Below are 19,631 nucleotides of genomic sequence, written 5' to 3'. Positions count from 1 at the left end.
CAAAGCCATCACATGCTCACTAGGGAGGTATTAGAAACTTAATCTGCAGGTTTTTACTGCAAGTTAAATCTACATTTCAGACATTTATACTTACTTAAATTAATATGTTTTTGTTGTTGTTGAATTTGTAGCAATTGAACTTGAAAGAAAAGACAGTTATGTATAATCAAAATGCCACTTGGCCATGTTAGAGCTTGCTGTTATGTGGATGTTGCCAGGAATTCGGTCTCCAATGGTGTGAACAAGTTTCAACTGGAAAACAATCCAGAGTTGTGCCTCTGCATATCCTAAAGTATCTGAAGTATTTGAGCACCCACAAACAGGAAGCTGCTGAGACTGCATAGGGAATTATCCAGTCAATCCATTACTACTACAGTACTGTTCTGTAAACAGAATGATAGCTGCATTAAATGGCGTTGGGACTCACTCTGAAAGGGTAACCTCATTAAACAGTCAGCAGTTGTGGATATTTCTGGCATGTACATGCATCGGTTATTTAAAAAAAATCAGCATGAATGGAGATTATGTAGTTCTTGTTCTGGATAAACTTTTTATTTTATGAGTGTTTCACTAAGCCTAGCAACATTATATGGCTAAATAGGGATGAAGCCATCGATGCTCATGGTGCAAACTAACACAGGCATGGATTAAACTGAGCCTTCAACTTCCTTACATTTTGTCACATTACAAACATGAACTTGAATGTATTTTACTGTGATTTCACTTAACACACAAACACAATGGTACACAACTAAATGTCTTAATGTAATCAGACTTCTTTACTTTGATACTGGAAGAAACATCTGTCGATGGCTCGAGGCTGAAAGTGGTTTAACATGCAGCCAGAACAACAATGGAGTGCTTTAAATGACAGCATATTAACGTCAGAATGGCCCAGTCAAAGTCTAGACCTAAATCCAACAGAAAATCAGTGGCTGGTCTTAAAATATGTTAACACTCACCATCCAATCCCGCTGAGCTTAAACTAATTGCTTAGAACAAAAAAATTTGAATTTTTAGATTTGCAAATCGGTTAAAGACTTGCAGCTGGAATTGTCACACATGCCATCATAAAGTGTGTTAACACTTAAGTTGTTTACTTACTTTTTTAAGACACCTTCATCCCTTTTCACATGATATAAGATGCAAAGAAAACACAAACACACACATACAAATTCAATATTTATTTCTACCTTGAAACAGATGAAAACAAAAAGATATACAAATAAAAATACTGTCAAGTCATTTTCTTATTTAATCCTAATTAGAATAATTGTAATGTAATGAATCTAAAACTACCTAGCAACAGTGCATGGCGCAAAAACATCCCTGATTGATTAAAAAGCTCCTACACCAATAAGCTTTTGTTATCTAAGCTTAAATGTTACAGAAGAGTATCTATTCAAAAAAAAAATATTCTGGAGCAGATTATTGGTAGTAGCATAAACAGAAAGGTAAGGTGAAAATGTATGAAGCCGCGGTTTGTACAGCTATGAAAGTGGACGTGAAGTTCTGCAGGTTTCATAAAAATGTTTGGTATTGTTAATCTAAAACTGATAACCCTTACATCGGAGCACTCTTGCAGTAATCTTCAAACTTCACACCAAAACCTGCAGGAATAATTGTCATCCACCTTTCATTTACACAAGAGAAACATTATAGATCAGAATAAATGAGTTTCTACACAACAGAGCACTGAATGTTACTCATTCTGTGGTCAAATTGTTTAAACATGGTCACTTTGGACCAGTTTTCCTGCAGTACTTCCGTTCATGCATGCATGTTAATTATGTAGATTTGGCTGCCCTGTATATTAATTAAATTTCACTTCCTGAGTCTTAGATGCAAATTGAACATGTGCACAAAGCGAAGTCTGCTGGTTTCCACCAGACCTCTCAGGCACAAAACAAGGGGTTGTTATGTCAAGTCAGCCAGAAAACAATGCAGAATGTTCAAAGAAACTAAAATAGGAAATAAAAAAATTAAGCATTTTAAAAAAATTTATATTTTAAGTCCCGTTTCTTTATCCTCAATCCTCATTTCCCTGCCGTCAGTCTGACTGGTGTTCAGTGGTTACAGAGAGCTGCAGGTTTTCTATCTGAACAGAGGGTTGATGACGAAGGACCGACAGAAGATAAAACTGGAAACAGCAGCAGAAAGTATGTTCCGGCTGGTGGAAGTGGGCTGTGAGATTACCCTGAAGCTCCACAGAAATGATTATTTAACCGCTACAGCATCCTGCTTATTATTTTAACCGAACACCCAGCATGGTCAAATAAACGTAAATATTCAAAAGTGAAAAAACAAACAAAATAAAAGCTGAATTTTAGAAGTTTCATCTCAGGGTCGAGGGGTCACGGTTGATTTGAATGAAAATTTTAATCTGTTTATGGCTCTTTTCCCAAATTTAGGCCACATGAAACTGGGAACACAGTCAGAAGCAATCGGTCATTCTCTATATTTACGCTTTTTTTGTTTTAAACATGGCACAGACAAGTTTTTAATGTTTGCTTAAAAATAAAGCGTTTTGCTTCACTTGTAACTTTAAGCTATAAGTCTATACATTTATCTTAAATATATTATTCCAGTTATGGTTTTCATATATTACACACTCACACTGAAAGGTTTAAAGGGCTGCCTGGAGCCATCGTAGAAGAAAAACAGGATTTATTTTAGTTGGTTTTAACTCATGAATACGTCTCGTTCCCAGTTCAATGCGGAGTTGTGCTTGTTTCTGTAAGATGTTTTCTACGTTGGGTGATTATGCTCTGGATCAGAAGAAGACCTCAGATGACAACAGTAATTACAAAAATAAGCAAACATTTCAATAAAAAAAGCAACATCAAACCCACTTTGTTCTTCCTGCAGCTTTTTCCGATTCCATGTTTGAGTCACACTGAAGCCACATGTAAACGGTCTAAACCCGTTTAGAAATCGGAGCAAAAATCACTGATATTTGTTATTTCATACTGACTGACAAATTCACAACAAATGAAGAGCAACAACTGACAAATAAGTAATGAGCGTAATGATGTTCTTCAAATTAAAGGGTACTTTTATTCGTCTTCAGCTTTGAGTGAGCTAAAAACAAGAAGAAAATAAAATAAAAACCATTCTGGTCTCGGTTATCTACAAAAACAAGCCAAAAAGAGCAACAAAAAAAAAAGCATCTATAGAGCATACATGATCGTGGTCTCACATGATTGGTTCTGAAAATGGAAGAAAAGAAAATAAATCCAGTGAATCCAGCCCAGATGGACATTCACCTGCACATGTATCCACCTGTGAACTGCGTGCCGTTACCTTAATAGGGTGCAACCAGATCTCCACCCACTCCCCCCACCACACAGACCTCCTAAACGTGACGTAGAGTAAACAGCCAACGCTCTCTTCTTCTCCCCCCCCACCCAATGATTTACACGATGAATGGGCAAAAAAAAAAACAAAAAAACACAAACATCTTTACAGAAAAAGAACAAGAAAACAGGACATGAAAGGGAAAAACGTACACGGTGAATACAGCAACGTCCTCTGGATCATTCTCACTCTTTACTCACTTATCCACACAGAGAAATACAACAAAGAGCAAAATAAACGTTTAAAAAGTGTTTCATTCAGGAAAAACCCGACTGAACCCTGGTTGTCTTTGTTGCTGTTCAGTGCCAACGAAGGAACAAGTTTGGGAGGTAGACAGGAAGAAAATAAAGGTGTTGGGCCGACAGAGGTGGTGAATCATAGGAAGAGGAGTCAGCGGGTGTTATTTCTTGGCCTTGGCAGACTTGGCTGCATTCCGTGGAGGAGTGATGGGTCTTCCCAATCCCACACCTCCGCCGCCGCCGCCATAAGGATACAATTTCTTATCCGCTGGCTTCAAAATCTGCGAGACAGAACAGAAAAATCTTTGATTAAACCCAGTGGCGGATCTAGAAAGTTTTACATGCACGGGCAAAGGAGGCACAAAACATCTAGGCATGGAGGCAATGCTGGACCTCTTCATTGAAGAATGTAAGAAATCTCTTCAACAACACATCCTAAAGAACACTTTAAAACTATTTATTGTTATTTTCTTTTCTAAGAAACAATGACAACTTTTAGATATCATCTTTGCATCTTGATACATCTTAAAAAAAAAAAAAAAAAAAAAGTTTTCACTCTGTTTCTGCGTTATAGGATTTACTTTTATTATAAACAACAAATTATAACAAATTGACTACATCTATAAAGTCCAGACATCTAATATCCCTGCACTGGAATTTAAACCCAGAATAAATCCATACCCGGTGGTCCAGCAGGATAGGCTGGATTCCCTGACCTTCCATCTCTTTTCATCAGTTTCCTCTGCACCGTTTCTTTCTCTCCGACTCTGAAATCTTCTCATCTTTTCCTCATCTTGTGTCACATTTTCCTCATCTTCACTCATTTCTTCACCTGTTGCACTTTCAGAGTCCTCCTTCACCTGTGACCCTCCTGGTCTCTCTATCATTCTTCCTTCCTCTTCTTCCTCTTATCCCTCATTTTTTAGGCAAAGACACTGGAGATGTCTCCTCTTTTCATTTCCTTTTCACTGTGATCGGCAATGTGCAAGCATCAAGATTTGGAAAAATTAGCCCACTTCTTACCACAACAACATGAAACCAGAAATGATCACATAGACAGGTCGCACCAGCAGTTATATTTAGCAATCTTATTCTCATGGCAGCCAGTTTATTATTTTCCCGATCTGACCGACCGGATGTAACGTGGTTTAATTGTGCCTCATTGCCGTGATATTGATCTTTTAGAGCCGTCAGTGAAACTGCAGCCCCTAGAAACAGCAAACCCAAACTTTTGTTTTCATAACTAAACTTTTTATGAACTTTCATTGTGCTTATTGTCAACTAAACTAACAAGGGAAATATGCTAACAGTCTTACAAAATGCACGTGCGTGAGTCACTGTTGTCAGACGATTATTAACCGTATTACAGCGTGAACGTCGGTCACTCCAGCTGACATTTCATTCATTGCAAACTTAAGTTGACTTTACTGTTGTGTTAAAACATCACCTGGATAAACTGACTAACTACAAAAACCTGGACAGCTCAGTTGCTCCCCTGTGCTGGGCTGCCGGCAGACTGCCTCGTTTCTAATGCCTGGAACACAGACGGTGTTTGAAGCAGGGCCGTAACTACGTTTTTCAGGGACCTCAGATTATATCTAAAATGATGTAGTTTTGGTAGTTGTTGTTTAATTTGAAGGCTGTAAGAGGCTTTTGGACCAACAGGTGATTAGTAATTACAAGTATTTTAAGGACATAAAAGGGGTTCTTCATTTTCAGCCCGTTTTCTGCCCAGGACCTAATTTCTCAATCCTCTGCCAGTCATTGGTGGGTTTACTGGGTATGTTTGGGTTATTTGTCATGTTGCAGGGGTTTAGTTCTGCTTCAGTTGTATTAATTTTTTCTTTAACACACCATCTCACATTTTCCTTAAACACCCTCTGATCTATGATAGAATTACAGTGGATTTTTGGTGGTGAGCTGGCATGGTCCTGCTGCCACACGACATCCTCAAACCATGACAGTTGCACCTCCATGTTCTATCCTGTTCTGGTGTCCACATAATGCAGTTTTAAACTCATTTTTCCACAGAACATTATTCTAGACATTCTCTCTCATTGATGGGTCATGTTAGAAGGCGGATGTTTTAAATGTCCTTTTACCCTACAGGAGAGACCTCCTTAAATCCCCCATCAGACTCATTAGCTGCTTCAGTCTTCTTTCTGAAGCCTCAGACAGCTCTGTGGGTCACACCATGGTGTTCACTACCGCTTCAATCATTAACACACCAAACGGATATTTAAACAGGGCAAAGCTCCTTTAAAATGCTGAGTAATGAAGTTCTACTCATCAGCACCTAATGTCATACGCCTGTGTGTGAGTTCAGCCGTTTTAAGTGGGAATATTTGCAGGAATATTTACAGGACATTTGGACCATGGGATAGGAAATAAAGTCTGGGAATACAATTATTTTTCCGTTCTTATCCTGACATATGAAATACATAAAAACCCACAATGTTTTATGTAAAAACCCCGGACTTAAAGGTCCACAGAAGAACTGACAGGCCTTCAGAAAACAAGGAGACTAAGGTATGAACAACACTTTTACGGGCACAGCACATGCAGACAGAAAATGTTCGTGTTTTAGACACCTGGAAGGAACACATGAGGGTCTCATCCACGCTCATCATGGCGCCAGCGTTGTCAAACTCTCCACAGTAGTTGGGAGCTGAGAAAAGAGTGACGAGTTGCCTCTTTGCAAAAAACTCGTAACCGTCCTCAACCACCTTAGGAGAGAAAACTACAGTTATAACAAGCTAGAAAAAACGGAGTAAGAAGGATGGTGTAAATGGTAGTTAGGAAGACTGGATGGGCTAATTCAGCACGTTTTACTTTAAAGAGGGGAGACACTTTCTGTAGCATTGTTAAATAAATTGTTTTTACAAAGCTGCAGACTGGAAAGGTGATGATAATCATTAATGCACATATAACAACAAAAAAAAATTGCAAGGAATAAACTAGTCATTTGTATCATTTCAGTTCTTCAAAAAAACATTTTAAAACCCATTTTTTGCTGGGTTTTAGTGGCTTTTTAAGGCATTATAACTAAGCTTGACTGAAAATGTTTCTACAATCAGGCTTTGTATACATAACCTGTGAAAACCTGAGACTGTAAGGAAGTAGATATGCAACAGGAAACATCCAGTTGACTGGAATGGGTTGATTTTAAGACTGATCGGCCATAACCAGCCGTTGGGCAGTTTAAAACTCCAATCTGAACTTCTAGTCAGTGATTGCACCATATTCAAGCCATTTCAGGTCATTTTGACAACACTTCAATGCTGCCTCTGTAACCGAGCGAAAAACAGTCCAAGCCTCCTTAACAGGGTACAGCAAAGACAATCGGGTTTGTCCTTTTGACCTTTTAACATGCTTGATTTGGAACCTTTTGGAGAAGGATCGGCATTCTCCAGCGAATACACACAAAAACTGCTGTTCCTGTAAAGCTAGCCACACTAATATACGCTAATATAAGTAGCTAAAGCCTTTACAGCCTAAATACTGAACTTTTTTTTATAATTTTGTTTAAAAATATGAGAAACTTCCTGTTTTCTTGTGACTACTTATTCCATGAAGGCCTTAAAAACATTTTAAATGCTCTTCTTGTATCACTTTATAGCTCTCAGAGAAATCAGCTTTATAAAAAGGACAGATTGACCCAAATATCCGAGGATGGGATAGGAAATAATGTTAAGAAATAATGATTTTTCCCCCCTATAATTATCATGGAAAATACCCAAATTCCATACTTTCCAGACATTTCCAGGAACCCTGGTGGAAGTTACCTATTCTGTGTCCTAAATAGGCTCCATTTTCAAAAATCATGCAGAATACCAGAATATCAAATTATCCAAAATATTTAAAGATCTACCTGATGTGCCCTGCATATTAGGTCCATGTCATGTTTGTGCAAAAATTTGGCCACTACATCTGCCCCGAACGTGAAGGAGACCCCACGATCGTTTTCCCCCCAGCCCAGCACGTCTTTGTCTGGATCGGCCCACAGCAGGTCACACAGCAGACCCTGGTCGGGCACATCTGTGGGCCGCATGACTCTGCGGATCTGCTCCATCGACTGAAGATCTGGAGAGAGACCTAGAGAAGATGGGTGCGGAGATGAATCCCTTTTTAGTTTTATGCTTTAAATCTATTCTTCTAAAAAGCATCATGTAGTAAAGGGGTACCTCCATGACAGCAGAAAATCTTCTCATCTACAATAGCAGCCACAGGTAAACAGTTGAAGCAGTCTGTAAAGGTCTTCCACAGCTTAATGTTATACCGTCGCTTACCTATTGTAGAAGAAAAGAAAGCATAAATATGCAGCATTAATACAACTCCGTGTTTTAATGTCATACATTATACAAGCATTAATTTGTACTTACACTCATCATAAAAGCCGTAGATTCGATTAATGGAGGCGCACTCGTGGTTGCCGCGCAGCAGGAAGAAGTTCTCGGGGTATTTGATCTTATAGGCTAGAAGCAGACAGATGGTCTCCAGCGACTGCTTCCCTCTGTCTACATAGTCACCCAGAAACAGGTAGTTGCTCTCTGGAGGGAAGCCTCCATATTCAAAAAGTCGGAGCAGATCATAGTACTGACCATGCACATCACCTGCAGGGGGCAGCAGTTGTGCATTATATGAACACAGCATTGTGAAAGTACCTCAGTGTGCAGCATTTGCAGTGAAATTAACCTTTAGTTACATATTAATAAACTGTTACTCTAAGCCATTTGTCTTGTGCATCATCACACATCTATTATGCATACTACTGCATGTCCTTTCCACATAGTTTTATTTCGCAACGTTGTAAACCATCTAATAAAACTTCCTGATCCCGTTCACTGAAACTCACCACATATTTTTAAAGGGGCCTCTAATTCAAGCAGGATTGGCTGGCTCAGGAAGATCTCCCTGGACTTGAGGCAAAGGCCACGGATCTCGTTCTCTGTTAGCTGAACATTCTTCCCTGGCCGAGAGCCCTTGACTGGTAGGAGAAAAAAATGTAATATTTAATGGAAGAAACATCAAGACAAACATGTACTCTGAGCTTCAAAAAGAGGCCTAACAGAGATTGACATTCAGCTAAGCAATAAAATGTGATGCTTGGGTTTTGAACCAGACCACCAGACTGGACGGTTAACACCTCCCACTAGCCAAATGTTGTCAAATTCTGTTTGCAGATCAGACTCGCAGACATTTCCACAGGTACTCGCGTCCTTTTAGAGGTATTTTTTTTGTTGTTGTTCTACATATTCTGGAAATGAAAAGATACCGGCAGGAAAACAAGCTGATTATATGGAGGTAGCAAAAGAGAAAATTCTGATGTGGAGAAAATATCTTGTAGTCAGCCGTAAAGCGAGGTCATTCAGTTTATATAGATGTTGGAACCGAAGCGAAACTAAAGACATGAAACCACTTCCTCTTTAATCTGATGCTTCTGAAATGAATCTGGCAAACACATATTTAAGGGCCTTTTGCCGTGATCATATGAATCAGAATGGTTCGGATAGCACTCATTCAAATTCACAGAAATTAAGGAAAATGGTAGTAATAAACTTAAATTACCTTTATCTCACAGCAAGTGAACATGCTGTACTCGCCTAATTCGCTTGTGTTATCTAAGGAATTCAGCAGGTTTATCGAGCGTCTGCTTATCAAGCATTTTCACACGTTCCGCACACACTAGATAGAGGAAAGGCAAAGATGAACACAAGAGCCATACGTTTACAGGCTTTTTCCAACTTCCACGTCCTACTACATGCATTTTAACTGTGAAGAATAGTATGTAATCTTACAGCCAGACTGCATTGATTCTGACTCAAGCATGCCAGCTGTTAAGTCATGAGGAGCAATGAAAGAACGTTTCAGACGTTCGTCCATTGCACCCTGAAGCTAGACCGCGCCAGCTGGGAGTCCTGTTAGTTTCTAGGGATGACAGAATCAATGACAGCCCAATCAATATGCTGCTTGGTCCCAGCGGAGCTCCCAACAAGCCCAGTCACAATTCAAACAAGCCCAGAAGTTCACCTCAAGCTCCCGACTAACACATTTTACACTGAGCAGAAAGAGGAAACAGAAATGCCTTCAGGCATTGGATTGGAACGTTTAACATGGAGGTCAACGATAATGAACCCAGGATGGGACATCACCTTTAACTGCTACAGGAAATCATTATAGGATAAAATTACTGCAGAGCAGTGAGAAGTCTTCTGTTTGGCATTATGTCCATCTTTAATTCAAGTTTTATCTTTAGAATGAATCATCTCGCCTCAGTGAGACTACGTGCCAGAGTAAAAGTGCAATCAAAAAACTAAAGAATGGAAGGCCTTCTAAATTTGCATCTAAACTCTGGAAGCATGGATAGTAATATAAAGAAAATAAGCCTAGATATTCAAACTGAATACAAGGAAATTTCAGTATTTAATTCATTTTCTGTCTGCTGAGCATCACTCGTGGTGCAGCGCACATTAAGATACTTTCTAAAGCTTTTACAAAGGGGCAGTTACCAAGGTGACAACTGATCTTGATTTAACGATGTTGCAGCCAAATTACAGTCTGCAGCCTAAACACACATCATGGCCCAAATCAATCTGGTTACACTTCTAAATACGTTATTTAAGTTTAGAGCTCATGAGTCTCTCTGCGGATATTTGAAAGACGTTTTGTGTCGAATCATTTGCTCTATTGACGCTTTGGTCAAAGTGGAACGGCTTCAGAAAATGTTTCTGTTTAAATATTGCGGCTGTCCTGCCGGGTCAAAGCAGAGCCTTGGCTAGCATCCTGGTGACTAGTTAAACAGACCAGAACACTGAAGACCAAATCCATCAGGCTAGAAGTCAACCTGCGAGGCAGCAGCTGGTTGCTGGAGTCAGAGGACTTCTGCCACGCTTTACTGGTGCAAGCTATGAGGGTGAAAACTAATCATCTTCATATATCCTGCCTGAGGCAGTTATAACGTCCAGAATACAGCTGGAGCTACAGACTTGGAGCTGTCTGGCAGTTCAAATGTCCCAGTTTCATCTTCTCTGATTCCTGTTTATATCTGCAGGGGAGCCTCTGATATTATGTCTGATATTACATTAAAGTGGTAACCCAAAACATTATTATTAATTGGTAATTTAGTTTTAAAATGATAAATGACTACCAAAACCTTTATCGAGGTAATCATTAAAACCAGTAACCATTTCAACTCCTATAATCTTCCATCAATAAACACGTATTCTAAAACCTTACCTTCATTTATAAAAACACCAGGAATGCACCACTGTAGCTTCATCACGTTTCATCTCCCTTCCCATCGGTAACACAGAAGAAGAATGTCCTCCAAAATAGCATTCTCATTTAAACTTATTTATATTTTCTTCATCTTGTGAAGCGGTTTTGTACATGTATCTAAAGATGAGGTCAATGCTTGTATCTCTTGTAACAAATGAAACAAAACTGATCAAGAAAAGGGGAGAATCTAGTTGAAATACAACTATTTAATTAAAATCAATTACAGTCGTTATGTACTCCTCAGTAAGTACATCGCTGAAAATAGATATGGGGAATATTACAGCTAAATGTTCAACCTGATATTGGGGAGAGAGAAAGGAAGGCATGTGCCCAACTTATTGCCACAATCTCAGAATAGAACAAACAACCTTTTGCAACTGTTGGCTGCTGTAACACGCAGAGCTGAACAGAGGTTAGATGGTAGGAATCACCAAGCGGATGCAGAAGGAAGGCATGACTGCAAAGGGACAGAAAAGGCAGGGAAAAGTAGATATAAATACCGCCCTGCTGCTTGGTACTTTAAAGCAGGATTAGCGAAGGCTAAGCCCTGACAGAGCTTACTCCAAAGTTAGCCTCAGAGTCAGTGGGCAACAGTGAGGGGTTCATACAAAAGGCTTTTCACCACATGGGCAGAGGGCTGAAAAAGACCGCCGCTGCAGTGCAACAGGAAAGCTGTTTTCTGTGGTTCAGCACAACTAGTACAACCACGTCACAGGCCGCACTCATCAGCACTGCGAACAGTTTGCTTCGTTTCAGATCTGTGCAACTAATCCACTTGTGACTGCTAATTATCCAAACACATTTAATTGGTTTGGTCCTAAAACACAGTCAGCAAACAGGAAGCTAACCCTGGTGTTCACAAACAATAACAGGACAATTTATCAAATCAGCAACTGAAGTAGGCGAGTTTCTTTATTATCTTGTGGTTTTGAACAAAGCAGATCAATACCAGAGTAATACAAGCAGAGGAGTTTGACCAACCAATAAAAGCAGAAGCACCAATGGGGGGCAAAAAAGTGTTGCATAACAGGATATAAATACTGCCACTATCTGGCGTGTTTGTTTTCTCCTGTGTTTGGCAGACAACCTTATCACAGTCCAAGTACAACAATCCAGGCACTTGAACACGTCCCACAGTCAGAGTCAAACTCCCTGCAGGCAGCTTTACTGCCACATGTATAACCGTCTAATCCCATTCAGCTCCAGCAGCTCAGACGAGGCTGATCAGGCAGGGCCTGTATGTTAGAAGGTAAACAATCTGACTACATTTCATTACAGCCATGGGTCTGGGAAAACTCTGCATTTAACATTACTGCCATGGATTAAACAACACTGATATAGTGACATGTTGAAGATACAAGAAAAGAAAAAAAAAAATACGACCTTTAGGAGGCCAAAGGTTGAATTATTGAAGCTATAAAGCTTGCATTTTAAAGATGAACTGTAAATGCATTTTAAAGTGCGTTAACGTTTGGTCAGAGCAGCAAAATGGGCCATCATTAAACTACATGGAGACAAAGACCTGGAGGTCCTACAAATAAAGTCTGTCATTTTAAAACTAGTTTTAACAACCAGTTTTATATTCCATTCTCCTCTGATTTTGTCTACTAGTATAAACAAATGAACTTAAAGAAAAAGCTGAACTTTTTGTCTGAAAACCTAAAACAAATAAGCTAAATGTTAATGAGTTAGCAGCGTCTCTCCCTACGATGAGATTTACCGTCTGTTTTCCCGGGTATTTACATCTTCACCTCTTTTGCAGTAAAATTATAAACAAGAAAGTTATTCTGACCAATCATAATTTATTTCTGAAAAATCCCCATTTATGAAAAGAAAACACACCGACTTTAATAGAGATGCCTGTTTATGTTCTTGGTGCACAGAATGCAGCTTTATCACAACCTTCAGTGAAAGGAAACCAGGACAATCTCAGCTGGGTTTTCCAGAAATCAGGCTGAAAGTTCAGATTTTAGAAACAAGCGCAACACCAGCAACCAATTTTCAACTAGTACTGACTTCAATTATTTTAGAGTGTTGCTTTTAAGCTCGATGTTGATCATTTAATTTTTGATTTTTTACAGCATTTACTGTCTTTGGTGACTTTCGCCCCACTCATCTTCCCAGCTTTAAGGCTTCTTACCACCTAGGGCTAAGGCATCCCAGAAAAGCAGCACGAGGTTCCGTCAGTTTAGACCTAGATGAATTATTTCTGGTCACAAGTCAGTGATATTTGGGTTACATAAATAAGAGGAACTTGACTCACCGACAATTTTTCTGTCAAACAGCCACACAAAACCTTTTCCATCCTAAGAGTTTATTTGAAGTTAAGAGAATCTTCTCTTCTGATCAAGGATGCCGCTAATGATTGTTTGGGATTTTTCTACAAACTAATTTTTTGAATAATTGATTATTCCTCCAAAAAATGTATTTAGATTTTTAAGAATAAAAGTTATTTTTTTGCATTCCACAAAAACAACACAAGGTTTTTGCTCTTTATCAAATTAAATTCCACCTCATCAAATCCAAATGGAAAAACAAACTCTCTATTACACCTTTTAGTTCAATTGAAATACAATAGATCGGGACTTTGACTAGCCTTCGTTTAGTATGTATTACTTTTGAATTTCGGGTATTCATATTAGATTCAGACATTCAGATTTGAACAAATAATTGTGTTTAAAATGTATTCCAAAGCAGGAAACTCTTACACCCAGCTCATTAGGGAAATCAGACGCTCTTCCACCATGTTTGTTTTGAAAGAACAGGGCGTGCAGAGCCAGCCAATGACTCGAGCCGAAGTCCTCACTTAATTAAAGGGACAGTAGCGCGCACACAGAAGTCATGGCGCATCCAGAAGGGAGAGGACGCATGCCATTACACACTGATTAGGAAGAAAAAAGGCGTAACGTTTGTAAAGAATAAATTAAAACAATCACAAAAATGATGTGCTGACTAAAAGGGGATGAGAGGGTTAACCACAAAAGGTCAAAAACACAAGTGTGGTAGAAAAGGGGGCACAACTGAGGAGGTGTGCAGCCGTTTGGGGTTCAGTTCATAATATTGAGACAATTTTTGCATAACCCGCTTCTTTTCTTTGCCCATTTCCTGTATGATTACTGAGAATAAAAGGATGCCACTTAAAAAATGCTGAAAAGGGAAGACATAGCCAACAGTAATAACATCTCACATGAGAAGGTTGTGAAGCAAGACCCATTAGAGTTTGACAGGGGATTCACAAGGCATGAACTGCAGCTGGAGCCTTTGCTTTAAGAGCCACCACACACAGATGACTCCAGGACATGGGCCACCACAGAAGCTGGAGGAAGATGAGACTCCGGAGTCAAAGCAATGTGGGCTTCCTTAACACCTCAGCAGAATCACAGGCTGATCGCCTTCAAGCCACGTGGCATTGATGCAGTATTTAATGCAAAAGGAGCCCTGACCAAGTATTGGCATATGTACAGTACATGGAAATAGTTTTTAGGAGAGACCTTTTTTTTATTTGAATTAGTTCTTATTCTTCTTATGTCATATTAAAATGTCAGAGAAACTGAATTTTGAGCTTTCATTAGCTGTAAGCAATAATTACCACAACAAACAGAAACAAACACTGGATATATATCACCCTGTGTATGCACTGAATGCACTTCTAGGGAAAACATATTTCAGAATTACTTAACATTTAGAAGAACAATTTCAGTTAAGTAGTTTGATTAAATAATGTTAATATTGACCAGTTTCCAAGCTACAAGACAAGCTAGTCTTAGAATAAGTTCTTACTTAAAGTTTCTTTTCCTCCCAAATATTCATGACACTTTGAGCAAAAACATTAATATTTTGTGCATATAGGATGATGTACTGAAAGAGGTAGCCAGCTGTTTCCTTTTCAAACACTAGTTGTAAGCAGTGGTACATCATATCTATGCTCTGGTGGCTCCCAGTTATGTATCGTATAAACAAACACCAACCTGATACACCAGAAAACACACCAACACCAGACACGAGCTTAGGGCAGAATGATTTTGCCGTTGTGTCAGTGAAATTATTTTTCGTTTTAACAGAGACCTTTTCCCTGTACTGTATCCCCACACACACACACACACACACACACACAAGCTGTAGTCCAACCTTCAAGAGAATGGAAATGATTTTACATATGAAACGATAAATAACCTAAGCCAAGACGTCTGGTGGAGTATTAAGCTCAACAGTCTGAAAATCACAGTAATTAGCAGCCGAGTTAGTCTGCACAGCATTATGGTCTACAAACATCTGGAAAATGGATGATTTGTTTTACAGCCCTAGTCTGTGTTCTGGCTATTTGTAATATTCAACAACAAACGTTTAATCTAAATATGAAAACTGGGCAGAGGGCTGATTAACAGGATGCGACACTTATGCAATGGGAACAAAACTGTTAGCCTTATTTGTCATTCCTGAAAGCTTTAAAACAATATGTGCTGCAGGCCTGTTACACAACATATGTGAGCATATTAACACGCAACTGGATGCATATTATATGTAAATTACTGATCATGCTTCTTGAAGCCATATTCCATTGTTGGGGAATATTTTAACCTCTTCCTGAATCACAAACCATGGGATGGAATCAATCAAATATTGGAATCTGGTAATTTACCATTGATCAGTTCTGAAAAAAAATCAAACCAACAGCATGTAATTGGATGCACTTTTTTAGGTTTAATAAAAAAACACATAAAAGTTAAGGGGCTTGTGCTAAATGGGAAAAAGTTTGAAATTTTATCATTTTCTGTTAGATTCAAATTATTTCCTCTATCAAATCTGGTATGTGTTTTAGTCTTTTGGGAAAAACTGTAACTCAGCGGGCCCAGCCACAAAGAAAACTGGAACTACCTTCGTTGAGGAAACGTCTGATCAGTGCATCTCTACAAAGTAATGTCTACAATGTAGTGGACAATTTGGTTCACTGGTAAATTTACCAGTATTTACCAAAGATACCTGTGGGTCAGGGACGAACATTCACAAACAACACCTGCTGCATTTAGAAATTAGGCAAGTTACCGTATTTTCCGCACTATAAGGCGCACTTAAAAACCATTAATTTTCTCAAAAAATGACAGTGCGCCTTGTAATCCGGAGCGCCTTATATATGGATCAATTGGTTAATTGGTTGATCCATACTGGTTGTACACGGCGCTCTGTCAAAATGTTTCAGTACGACTGGTAGCCGCACCGCTTGCAGCATTACGGCTACCGTAGTCAGGGGCGTCGCCGAAGTAATAGCGGTAAACACCTGTACTGTGCTTACTCCTAGTCCAACACCACTTGTGTGTGTATAAGGTTTGAATGTACTGTTGCAGGAATTGCCTGAACTATATGTGATTAGAAGCTCAGTGTGTGGGGTGTATGTTTCGTGTGTGTGTATGGAAGATGTTGACATTACTCCTCCGGACAGAGGTGGCGCTGTGTGCTGCCGTAGCTGAGAATCAAGAGTGAAGGAGTGACGTCGGTATTATTGTGTGTGTGGGGTGGGTAGAGACGGCGACCGGAGCAGTGGTGTATGAGTCTGTAAGCCCTGTGTTTTTACGTGCTGCAAAGTCATTAAAAAGAACCCCGAATCTCGTCAACAACTCAGTGTTTTGATGCTGTTTCTTCATGCTCAACTCAGCAACGTATGAGTGAGGGAGTTAACCCCGAGGAAACTAGTAACTTCGGCCCTGGAGAAAGTGTCTCCCCTGTGTCATCAGACTACGGTCAGGGGACAGAAACAGGAAAGGTTAACAGTACTAACGTTTGATTTAGTGCATCAAACTGTTTCTTTTACGTGTTTACTGAATCAGGGAAAAGTTCCCTTTCACGTTTTAACTAACGTTTGATTTCAACTTCAACTTCATAGACTCCAATGCATTCCTAACGTGCGGTTGGCTCTATTCAATAGAATTCTATGTAGAGGAGACCTTACCATGAGAGTGAATGGAGTTATCAGAACGCTGGTTTGTAGTGTATTAATAAAGTTTGACTGACTGTTTTGTTGACATTCTCTTTAGCACAGCTCCATCTAGTGGATGCATAACGCAACCCCAGTCAAACGTTTGACTGCAGTAGCTTCTATTCTATGCGCCTTATAATCCGGTGCGCCCTATATATGAAAAAAGTTCTAAAATAGACCATTCATTGAAGGTGCGCCTTATAATCCGGTGCGCCTTATAGTGCGGAAAATACGGTACATATATTTGAAAGATACCAACATAAATAATGAGGTACTTGAAGAGGAAAATCTCTCCATGCTTGGGTGTCCTTCACAAGAACTATAAACAATTAAGTTAGAGCAAGAAAGAGTTCTCCGTGATGGGGACCGAACTGACTCTCTGGTTGTGGAAAATCAAATAAGTTCTTTGAATGTTCTTCAGATAAAACATAAATTAAAGGAATTACAAGATTATCAACATTTATGCATCAATTTGTTTTCCCCCGTCATTTGATTTTACTCAATACAAAATAAAGCACAAAGAAACAAATGGAGTTGAAGTTTTTGACCGACTGATGGATTAATACTGTGGACCCATTTTAAGTGAAACAGTAAAGGCTAAATATTTGTTAAGTGTAAGGCTTAATAGTATCTAGCCAGTTCTGTACAATGCATTCAGCATATGTATATATTCTACATTTTACATATTTTCAAACTCAGGTTCACAAAGCCCTTAAATGTGTACTAGAAGAATAAAAATTTATCTTAAAAAAAAAAACAACAACAACATGGATTTTGTCCAACCTGTACATACTGACAAACCCGAATGTTTTAAGCCACAGGTTTGCTTTTGCAATTATTCCTAATTTAAGAACACAAATACTATCAAGGTTGTTTTTAGTCTTGTTGCTTTTGCACTACATTCCACCGCACTTTTTCCTTTCATTCAACTTTCCATTTGTGCGTGGACACAATATTCTGAACAGCCAGTTTCTTTAGCAAAGTTCTTCGACGCTTAGCGTCTGAGAATTTAAACTTCGGGTTTACATAACTTGTAAGCAATAATTATAAAAAAAAATAATAATAATAACAGAAACACTTGAAATATATATCACTTTGTGAAGCCACAAGTTTTACTTTTTGAATTACTGAAATAAATAAATAAATTTTTTGCTGATTTTCTAATCAACTCAAATGCAGCTTTATGTGTTCTGGTATTGTATACCGGAAGCAGCAAGCTAAAGATAATGTGAGGAAAAGTGATCCTTTAAGGAGTTAATGCAATGGTTTTTCAGTGTGGTTTGTAAAATGTAATTAAAAATAATAAACATACATTTATTAATACAATCGGTTATAATTTAACTATTTAAAGCTTTAAGTTTTCTTCAAACAGGAAGGAAATTTGTATATTCTGTAATGCAAAAACAGAACAAAAGAGCAAAGTGTACCGGAGTCAAATTCCTTGTTTGTATGCACGAACTTGACAATAAAGCTGATTCGGAAACATGCAACAGATAAACCAGTTTAACAGAATAGACTCATAGTAGATGCCCATATAGTCACCATTAGAAGATGTGATTTATCTACAATACGTCACTGTAACGTCACGCATTTCTTTTAATTTACCCATTGAAATGCATCTCCAATGAAAAACAAGGCGAGAAAACAGGCTGTGATAAAAAAAAAAAAAGGGTACGCTTTGTTCAAACAGAATTAAACCTATGATTGAGATACAACCTTTGATCCGATAAAATCCAACCCCTGCGAAAAAGAGCAACACCAGCCTAATAGATGACTTTACCACACAGACACCGTCTTCGGGTTTACATTTCTCTCCCGGGTAAAGGTCTAAAACAATTCACCACAACATTCTCAAAAGAAAACACACATTCACACTGGTTTCAATTCCCCTTACCTTCCAACAGACGCTGAATAATAGAGTCGATGTTTAATTTGTCCGGCTCCGCCATTTTCTGAATTTTCTGACGTTATCGGGAAGTGAGACCTCGGTTTAATGCGTCGCACCTTTTTAAAATTCAAAAGAGAGAACAAGAGTAGATAGACCAACTGTTATTTTTCACGAGGGTCATCAGTCGCATTCAGAAGCAAACGACACAGACAAACCGAGTAACAGGAGCACAATCAATTAGCTAATCCGAGCTAAAGCTGCTACCCAAGTAGCATAAGCTACACTTTTTTAGTAGCATCGGGACAACTGTACCGCGACTACCAGCCTCTGTAATAACATGTAACGATGACAAAATGTTCCCCAACCTTTTCTTCTGGGCGATGCCTATCCTCCCGATACGGAAAACAGGGGGGTGTTTATGTATAAGGTTAAATCTTGGCCCCCTGATCTCCTGCTTTGTCCAGGTCGCTCCACTCTTCTCCCCCTAAGAACTTTAAAAGAGGGCCGTTTACAGCCGAGAGTCTTCGGTGACACACTAGGTTGAATCAAACTCTTCAGAGCTTTCTCAGAAGCTCATTGGTCACACAGCTCAACTCCTTGCATCTGATAGGTTCATTGCTATGTCTGTTTTAAGAAATCTCCGCCCACAGCAGTTTTTAACGGCTACAATGGCAAGCTCATAAAAAAAAAAAGCTTTAATCGCGCCACCTAGTGTTAAAATTTGTAGTTGCAATGCTTCATGATTTTATAAAAAAAGATTTGTTTCATATTAGTGAATGTGCTGTTTTAGATAGATAGATAGATAGATAGATAGATAGATAGATAGATAGATAGATAGATAGATAGATAGATAGATAGATAGATAGATAGATAGATAGATAGATAGATAGATAGATAG

At 38.8% G+C, this 19,631-nt stretch overlaps 1 protein-coding gene across 1 annotated transcript; it reads right to left on the bottom strand.

Annotated features, from left to right (window-relative positions):
- Positions 1-1,169: 1,169 nt before the first annotated feature.
- LOC124862833 (serine/threonine-protein phosphatase alpha-2 isoform-like) lies at positions 1,170-19,260 on the bottom strand. The gene is made up of 8 exons (XM_047356985.1): positions 19,099-19,260; positions 18,740-18,849; positions 8,452-8,583; positions 7,979-8,209; positions 7,781-7,885; positions 7,468-7,691; positions 6,188-6,322; positions 1,170-3,877 (listed from the first exon to the last, which is right to left on the bottom strand). Exons 2-8 carry the CDS (start codon positions 18,792-18,794, stop codon positions 3,758-3,760), a joined length of 1,002 nt encoding a protein of 333 aa, XP_047212941.1. The 5' UTR covers positions 18,795-18,849; positions 19,099-19,260; the 3' UTR covers positions 1,170-3,757.
- Between the last annotated feature and the right edge of the window lie 371 nt (positions 19,261-19,631).

The sequence above is a fragment of the Girardinichthys multiradiatus genome, chromosome X, assembly GCF_021462225.1.
Source record: "Girardinichthys multiradiatus isolate DD_20200921_A chromosome X, DD_fGirMul_XY1, whole genome shotgun sequence".
Taxonomy (NCBI): Eukaryota; Metazoa; Chordata; class Actinopteri; order Cyprinodontiformes; family Goodeidae; genus Girardinichthys; species Girardinichthys multiradiatus.
The sequence above is the reverse complement of the archived record's forward strand: the minus strand, read 5'-3'. Positions and strand labels throughout refer to the sequence as shown.

Coding starts and splice junctions, on each gene's coding strand:
- LOC124862833 (XM_047356985.1), bottom strand. CDS start 18,794: ATGGCGGAGCCGGACAAATTAAACATCGACTCTATTATTCAGCGTCTG. Junction 8,210..8,451: donor GGCCCCTTTAAAAATATGTG/GTGAGTTTCAGT, acceptor TGCCCCCTGCAG/GTGATGTGCATGGTCAGTAC. Junction 3,878..6,187: donor CCCTCATGTGTTCCTTCCAG/GTGTCTAAAACA, acceptor TCTGTCTCGCAG/ATTTTGAAGCCAGCGGATAA.